The following is an 8,236-nucleotide window of genomic DNA, read 5'->3' on the forward strand; positions in this document are numbered from 1 at the left end:
CTGTCGGGAGGATGAGGATGCTCCCCGGGCTCGGGCTGCTCCGCTGCCTGCTCCTGTCTCTGCTCCCGCGGGTGCGGCCCGGAGGCAGCAGAGGGTTGGGCACAGGGTCTGGCAGACAGCGAGTCCCCACGGGGTCCCTGGCCTATTTCTCTCCTCTGCCCCAGTGCAGCTGCGCTGGGGCACAGCTCACCTGGCTCCTCCTGGCCTTCTTTTGGAGGATCTCTGAGCAGGGTTTGGAACACACTTCTCTGCCCCTTGGGCTGGTGTTGGCTTAGAAACTTCTCTTCCAGGCTGGAAAGGCCAAGGCAGAGTCAGGAGTCCCCTGCTTCCTTAGCCCCTTCACCTCTACTGTGTTCAGCTCGGCCTGGGAGGAGGAGGAGGGTCTCTGATGTACTGGGACCACCAACTGGGCACTGGGGCTGCTCCTGCCCACACAGCCCTGGCATCCTGTGTCTTGCAGGACATGGGAACACTGAGCATGGGGATCTCAAGGATGAAGGTAAAACCCTGGTGCCATATCCCATGTGGCTCCAGCCCTGGCTCCTGCAGCAGTGCTATAGTGAGGGGCTCTACCACTGGCACGGCAATGTCCAGCACCCCTTGGACCTCACATGGTCCCACAGGTCCTAGCACCACCAATGGCACAGTCTGTCCTTCCAGGTGACTACTGGATGAGGATGGAAAATAGAGCTGCCCTCTTGCCATCTTGGCTGTCCTCCCTATCCACCGCAGACCTGGAGGAGAATCTGTGCAATCATGCAACCTGTGCTGGGGCTCACAAGAGCCTCAGAGGCTCACTCCTGCCTTGGCTGAGCCCATGGGACCCTCACAGTCACAGGCAGCTCTAGTGTGGGACCCCTAGGGCTGTGTGTTGGACTGCACAACAGAGTGCCTGCCTCATCCTGGGCAGAGTCCAGGGGTTATCTCAAACAGCCCCCCTGAAACCACACTTGTGAGGAGAGCTGAGAGTGGGGCAACATCCCAGGGTCTGTCTGGTGCTCTGCAGAGCCTCTGGAAGTGCTGGTGGTGCCAGCCCACTGCCAGGACACCTACCAGGGCTGGATCTCCCTCTACTGCTGGGCCCCCTTCCATGCCACCCTCATGGGCATCCCCAAGGGAAGTCACTGCCACTGGGACCAGACCAGCAGGTGGGTCAGCATGAGCCCCAGCAGTGCCGCATGCACACTCGGAGCAGGGCCATCCCAGGGATGTGTCCCCAGCCCTGCAGGCTGGCCTCATGCTGTCCCCTCCACAGCACTTACAGCAAGCTCTCCAGTGGCACCCAGCTGCTGGCCAGGTGCTCTCCTGCCCTGGCCTGGGGCCATCTTCAGCACCCTCTTCCTGCAGGCCCACACTGAATACTTCACCAGCTGCAGAGACCAGGCTCCTCAAGCTTGGCCCCCAGTGTGGCTGTGGCCAAGGGGCTGCCTCCTGCCCCTTGCAGCTGCCCTCACACTCTGCAGAGCCTGGAAAGGGGTTCAAATCCCAGGGAGAAGCTGCGTGCCCCCAGGCCTTTGAGGGGCCAGCAACAGCCTCCTTCCCTCCCAGTCCTGGCAACTAATGAGTGGGAGGAGAGGACTGAGAGTGAGGGTGACAAGTCAGAGCAGAGATGGGGAGTTTTGGATTCCCTGGGGTTGGAGTGGGTCCCATGGCATGAGGGGAGGCTGGGCACGGGAGCCCATCTGCATCTGCATCTGCATCTGCATCTGCCTGGGAGGAACACTGAGAGAAGAATCCCAGGCAACTGATCAGCACGGGCCGATTCCCTTCCTCGACATCCCAGGTGGGGGCTGGCAGGGAACGCCGAGGATGCCAGGCTGGGTGGGGAGCCCAGACTCTTGGCAGGCAGCCACCATCCTGTCCCTGCCCATCCCCTCCGGACGGCCCAGGACGGGGGCAGCTGTCCAAGCCCTGGGGCCGCGCTGAGATCATTGGGTGTCTCCCTGGCAGAGGCTCCTGCCACCCGGCTGGAGACTCCGCCGGCTCCACCAGAAAGAGAGACCAGGGGCTCCAGCCCTGCAACCACTGGAGTGCTGGGGATGACTTCCAGATGTGGCCACTCGCCTGCAGAAGGTGGCTGCTGAAAAGCTGGAAGCATCAGACAGCTCTGCCAGGACCTTTCCTGGGGAGCTGAAGCCCAGTGCGATCCACAGCAGGGAGGGTCCCTCCGAGCTGCTCTTCACTGCACTCCAGTCCCTGCTCTGTGTGCCTGCAGGCACTGCTAAAGGGGAGGCTTTGGGCTGTGCTCTGCCCCGGCCAGGCGTGGAAGGTCCTGTGGGGAATGCCACAGACCCATGGGCTGAAGTCACCCTCTGTGACATGGGCCCCTGGGCGGGAACTGCTCCAGGAAGGGGGGCCCTGGCAGAGTCAAGCAGGCGCCAGGCTGGGCAGTGCAGGAGGAAGGCACTGGAGCCAAGGACTGGCAGGGTCGGCCAAGTGTCTGCCCTCTCCCCACCTCCTCGGCCTCGTGCCTGGGGCTAGGCTGTGTCATCATCCTGCCCTCCTTGGCCACGGGCAGGAGATGGGGCTGCCCCAGCTGTGCCTCCTGTGGGGCAGGTGCCTGGGTTAAGCAGGAACGGTGCTTTTGGGGCCGTGGGTCCCCCTGCCGCCCCCATTCCCGGGCGGCAGCACCCGTCCGGGGACATTATGCTTTCCCGTCCACTCCCCCCTCTGCTGGGCTGCCTGCCCTCCACGCAGGAGACGAGGGATTTCACAACCCAGCCCAGGCAGGATTAAAGAGAAATACACAAGTAAACAAATCGCGGCCTCGTAACGCTGGACGTGCTGTGCAGGGAGCGGATCCTCTGGGCCGGTGGGTGAGGCGCGGGCGCCGTGGGTGCCGGGGTGCGGGAGCGATGCCCGCGGGGGCCGGCACTGCGCGGGACAGCGCAGGGTCCCGCCGGGAGAGCCGCTTCAGAGCAGCACTGAGCAATCTCATTTTTCACACGTCTCCTGTAGTCAAACTGCCCCTGTCAGAGGAAAGGAGTTGCTTCCTGTTATTTCCATTGAAATCCTTGTCCCAGTCGTTAGCCGGCAGGCTTTGGCAGGATGGCACTGCGTGCGCACACGAGCTCCGGCCGTCTCTCCCAAGGGCTCCTGCTGCTCTCGGGTAAGTGCACGGGGCGCGGCCCCGGGGGCTCCGCACCCCGAACCACCCCGCACGTGGCCGCCCTCCCACTCGTGGGGCCTTGGGCCAGGGTCTTGACTCAGCTTGTCCCATCCCAAGGTGGGAGCAGCCTGTCAGCGCTGAGGTGAGCTGGGGCAGCCATCGCTGGCAGGGCCAGGGGGGCAGTGGCAGGTGAGCACCAAGTGTGTGGGGCAGCTCCCACAACACTCATCCATGATCCGGCAGGGAGCCCTGCAAAGACCCAGGCTGGGACAGGAGCTGTGGCACCACACATGCCCAGGCAGGGGGGCTGGATGGGGCCAGCAGGGACAGAGATTGGGACAGGGTGGGCTGCCCTTACCACAGCCACTGTGCCAGCCCAGCAGCACCCCGTGGCCAGTGCCCAGATGTGCTGGAGCTCCCCACAAGCAGCCCAGGCAGGGCCCGCTCTGGCAGTTCTGCATGGAGCCAGCGTCAGCGCCCCACACTGCAGCTAAGGGCAGATGGATCAGGCAGTTTCCTCGAGCCATGGGGCTCCCGTGGGCCAGGCGAGATGTGCCCCACGCCTTTGGCAGGCTGTGCTGGGTGTGGGACTGATGGCAGGCGGAGGGGCTGTCCAGCGGTTCTGTGCTCTGGCCAGCGCTTCCTCTTCCTGCCCCAGCCCTGTCCGGCTGACATGCAGCACCACGCTGGCTCCCTGTGGGCGGGGGTCCCAGTTTGCCCCCATGCTGTGACCATGGCTCAGGGTTTGTAGCCCCTGAACAGCCCCTCCGAACCTTTGGATAGCTGCCTGCAGCCTGACTGGCCCCTCCTCACAGCCTCTGCCCATACAGGGGGCTGGACACCCAAGCCCCAGCGTGTGCCAGGCTTCCTGTGCCCCACCTGCCAGCTCAGTGTCCCCTGAGGGACAGCCAAAAGCAGTTATTTCCTGTAGACCCAGCCTCTGCCAGGGCAGCTCCTGCACATGGAGTCCTGTCAGCACCCTTCCCCCCCAGACCCTATGTCCCCTCTCACCCTGTGTTCCTCCCTCTGCAGTGCTCCTGGGGACTGGCCTTTGTCACATGGAGGCCGTGACAACGAGCTTCGGGCTGGATGCTGGGACAAGCCCACCCACGGCCATGTCCAACGGGACAGCCGAGCCCATGGGTGAGTGTTGGGGTTCAGCAAGGGCTGGGCAACACTGTAGGACAAATGATGCCCTTGTGCCACAGAATGACCCCTCCTTTGCCATCCCAAAAATATCTGGCCTGTGCCATGAAGCTCTCCCTGCCACTGCCCTCAGTGAGGCCAGCCCGCAGCAGCGTGCCCTCCCTCTGTGCCCTTGGCATTGCCCTGGGCTGCTGCAGGCTCCAGGCATCATCCTAGGGCCGGTGTGGGGTCCGTCCCTCACTGTCCTGATGTCTCTCCCACTGGCCTGGGCAGGGCTCCAGATGCCAGGTGTCACCTGGCAGCAGGGGCAGGCAGGGATGACGGTGGGCACAGGCACACTGCCCGTGCTCAGCACCTTTCCTCACAGAGAGGAATTACACCGACTTCACACAGCACTGCTGGGATTACTTCGTCAGCCTGATGAGCAATGTGACGACATCGGAGCTGTGCGAGTGGCAAGTCATCAGGAGGTATGGGGCAGCAAGACCTTCCCCTGTGCCAGCAGGCTGCAGAGGCTGGGTACTCCAGAGGGCAGTGCTGATCTGGGGTCTGTGCCTCTGGTGTCCCATCCCCTGCCGGTGTCCCCGCTCTCTTCCCAGGCCCTACAGCGAGCTGCAGGCCTGCCTGGAGTTCTGGGCCGAGCGCCTGAACTACAGCTACCCCAACGCGCTGGCAGAGCAGTACATCTTCCAGAGCCATCACCACTACTTCCACAACTGCACCCTGGAGCACCCGGTGTACTTCGACCCGCCGGAGGACGTGCTCCTGGCCATGATCATGGCACCCATCTGCCTCATCCCCTTCCTCGTCACCCTGGTCATCTGGCGCAGCAAGGATGGCAAGGCGCAGGCCTAGAGCTGCCCTCCCGTCCCGTGTCGGGGCCCAACCACCCGAGCCGCCCCGTGGGCTCTCGGGGCCCCCGACCCGCGCTGCTGAGGCGGCCGGTTCCTCCTGTGCCTTTCCCCACCCTGCGGTCCGGGATTAAACGCTTCTCCCCCCACGCCTGGCGCTGGTTCTTCTACCGCTCGATCCCTCCACGGCCCCGGCTCGGGCCGGCTCCCACCGCCAGTACCCTCCTGGCACGGGTCTGCCGGCAGCTTCTGGCGGGACACCAGGACCAGCACCGGGCACCGGGCACCGGCACCGGGCACCGGCACCGGGCACCAGCACCGGGGCCGTCCGGGAGGGGCGGGGCCACAAGGGGCGGGGCTATACGGGGCGGGAAACAGGGGCGGAGCTATAGAGGGGCGGGGCGGTTGAGGGCGTGGCCTCATGGGGAGGGCGTGGCCCCACGGAGGGGCGGGGCGGGGCTCGCTGGCGGGGCGGGGCCCGCGGCCGGGCCGGAAGCGGGGCGGGGCGGGAAGCGGCGGCGGTTCCGGTGGCGGTTCCGGTGGCGGCGGCGGTGGCGGCGGCGGTAGCGGCGATGAGTTTCGCGTGGCCCTGGCAGTACAGCTTCCCGCCCTTCTTCACGTGAGCACGGCCGGGGCTGGGGCGGGGCGGGGCGGGGCGGGGCGGGGCGGGGCGGGGCGGGGGTGCCGGTGGTGCCGGTGGTGCGGGTGGTGCTGACCCGACCCCGCAGGCTGCAGCCCAACGGCGAGACGCGGCAGAAGCAGCTCTCGGCCTGGTGCGCGCTGGCGCTCGCCTACAGCCAGCAGCACCGGCTGCCCGCCATGACCGTACGGGAGGCTCAGGACATTCCGCTCTTCGCCAACCACCGCCTCCAGCGTATCCTTTGGGCCCGGTGCCCGCGCCCCCGCCGCCTCCCGCGCCCCCACCCCCCGCCTCCGTCAGCGCCTCCTTAACCCGCGCTCAGGGAAGCTGCCGCTGGAATCCATCCAGGTGGTGCTGGAGGAGCTCCGCAAGAACGGTGGGTGCCTCGTCCGTCCGTCCGTCCGTGCTCCCGGCTCCCGCAGGGCAGGGAGGGCAGCAGCCGCGGGGCGATTCTGTCCCGGGGCCGGGGTTTGCCCGTCCCGGGGTCTGGGCTGTGCCCCCGCCCGGATCAGCTTCTCCGCCCGGGGCTGCTCGCGGCTCCTCGGGACCCAGCACTGCCTGTGCAGGCAGATTTAGCTGCGCGGGGAACAGAGGGCTCGACAGAGAAATGACTTTCTGTAGTCAGTGCAAACTGTAGGGCAGGGGCTGGTGTGTGAGGCTGCCTCTGGGTGCCGTGTTTGGCACGTGTCCTGAAATCTGCCTGTTTGATCCTTATCTCTGATTTGTGCTCTGCTTCAATCCCTGTTTCCTGCTGTTTCTAGGGAACCTGGAATGGTTGGATAAGAACAAAACCAGCTTTCTGATCATGTGGAAGAGACCAGAAGAATGGGGAAAGCTCATCTATCAATGGGTGAGAGCACAGGGGGCTGCACACCCAGCCCAGGCTGTGTCCATGAGGGTGGGAAGTCCTGGCTGCCCTTTGGGGAAGACCACTGCTTGCTTCCTCACTGTTTTTACCTTTCTCCTTGCACTTCTCTCCCTTGCAGAGAGGTGAGGAGTTATTTAGCAGCTTGTCACTTGCTGTGAGCTGCAGTGTGAGCAGCGGGTGTTGTTGTCCACCCTGTCCTGTGGTGAGGACAGGGCAGTGTCACTGCCTGCCCCCTGTATGGCCCAAATCCTCCCTGTGAAACAGGCAGGAGGAGCAGAGCTGCAGGAGAGGAACTGTCTTCATTCCCTCAGGCTGCACCTCTGCCCCAGCGTGTGTCCAGGGTGCTCCTGCTTGTCAGGTGCTGTGCACGCTCCAGGATGTGTGAGGGATCAGACAAGGATGTTCAGCCACAGGGAGGAGATTTGCTCTATTGCCTTGGTGTTTGCAGGTGTCAAGGAATGGCCTGACCAACTCTGTGTTCACACTGTACGAACTGGCCAGCGGGGATGATACAGAGAATGAAGGTAAAGTTGGGGCTCGTGTTCTGGAGCAGGTTCTCACAGCACACTGGATTGGAGCATTTAAACAGTTGATTGTCAGATTATTAATTAAATATTTTGAACTCTCAGATGCAAACTCACCCTTCCCCACCATTGGCACATGCTGCTCCAAAAGCTTTTATCACTTTGCAGGAACATCCCCCTCTGTAATTGCATTTTCACTCCCCCAGTGCCTAGCATTTTATCTGCTGTGGTGAGGGGTGTTTTGTTTTCAAGACAAGCTCCTGCTCTGCATTACTGCATTGCTGCTGTGACTCATCCCTGCTGTCTGATGACCTTTAGGCTCTGTTCCCAGAGCAGAGATGATGAGGCTCTCAGTGTAGCCATGACTCTGGATTTGCTGTAGTGTTTTGGTGCTCTTCAGAGCCCTCAGCGTCGCTGCCCCTCGTCCCTCACAAACCTGTTTGTTTCCTGAGATTATATTTTTTTCTTGTTGTCCTTCCCTAGAGTTTCACGGCTTGGATGAGGCCACGCTGCTCCGAGCCCTGCAGGCCTTGCAGCAGGAGCACAAGGCTGAAATTATCACGCTGGACGACGGCCGAGGCGTCAAATTCTTCTGACAGGAACCTCCTCCCCTTCCCCGCTGCAGTCTCGGGTCCTGCTGCCAAGTGTTGCTCTCTGGGCCTGGCTTCAAACTGTGACTGCAAGTAGCTGCATCTTGGGATTCCTTGGGGCAAGATGAGTCTGCAAACCCTTCCAAAGACTTAGGAACATCCCGAGAGCCTCTGTCTGTCTGTTCTCCCTGTTGATGTGTTTGAGAGGCTGAAGCTGCTCTGGGCAGTTCTGGAGGGACCACCCAGAAGTGGAAGTGGGCTGCTGCTGGTCCCCGTTCCTGTGATGGCCTCAGGGCAGTCCCAGTGGTCAAGCTTGGCCTCAAAGGACCCCCCTGCCAGGCTCCTGCAGTCCTGCTGCAGTGCCAGGGGGTGAGGCAGGAGCTGGACACTGGCTGTTGTTGCTGTGGAAGCCCTCAGTGGCAGAAGGAAATGCACTTGCTGCCAAGCAGGCTGGGGGAAGCCAGGGAACTAATTTCAGGTGATTAAAGTGAGATGTATTTATAGAGCA

The 8,236-nt window shown here is 63.0% G+C and overlaps 2 protein-coding genes across 3 annotated transcripts in view; both read left to right on the forward strand.

Moving 5' to 3' along the window:
* Positions 1-5,255, forward strand: part of RAMP2 (receptor activity modifying protein 2) — a 31,511-nt gene extending 26,256 nt beyond the window's left edge. The window contains exons 1-5 of one of the 2 annotated variants that reach the window (XM_063404000.1): positions 2,317-2,812; positions 2,959-3,109; positions 4,142-4,252; positions 4,623-4,725; positions 4,855-5,255. In XM_063404000.1, the coding sequence (XP_063260070.1) occupies positions 3,049-3,109; positions 4,142-4,252; positions 4,623-4,725; positions 4,855-5,110 (531 nt within the window). In that variant the 5' untranslated portion in view covers positions 2,317-2,812; positions 2,959-3,048 and the 3' untranslated portion in view covers positions 5,111-5,255. Of the gene's footprint in view, positions 1-2,316; positions 2,813-2,957; positions 3,110-4,141; positions 4,253-4,622; positions 4,726-4,854 lie in introns of those variants that run through there. The other variant, XM_063404001.1, reaches the window with a different exon arrangement.
* A 314-nt stretch (positions 5,256-5,569) lies between these two features.
* Positions 5,570-8,236, forward strand: VPS25 (vacuolar protein sorting 25 homolog). Its single transcript, XM_063404003.1, has 6 exons — positions 5,570-5,725; positions 5,835-5,980; positions 6,069-6,122; positions 6,508-6,596; positions 7,063-7,138; positions 7,622-8,236. The coding sequence occupies exons 1-6, from the start codon at positions 5,679-5,681 to the stop codon at positions 7,732-7,734; spliced, it is 525 nt and encodes a 174-aa protein (XP_063260073.1). The 5' UTR covers positions 5,570-5,678; the 3' UTR covers positions 7,735-8,236.

This window comes from Prinia subflava, chromosome 8, assembly GCF_021018805.1.
Source record: "Prinia subflava isolate CZ2003 ecotype Zambia chromosome 8, Cam_Psub_1.2, whole genome shotgun sequence".
In the NCBI taxonomy this organism is placed as follows: domain Eukaryota; kingdom Metazoa; phylum Chordata; class Aves; order Passeriformes; family Cisticolidae; genus Prinia; species Prinia subflava.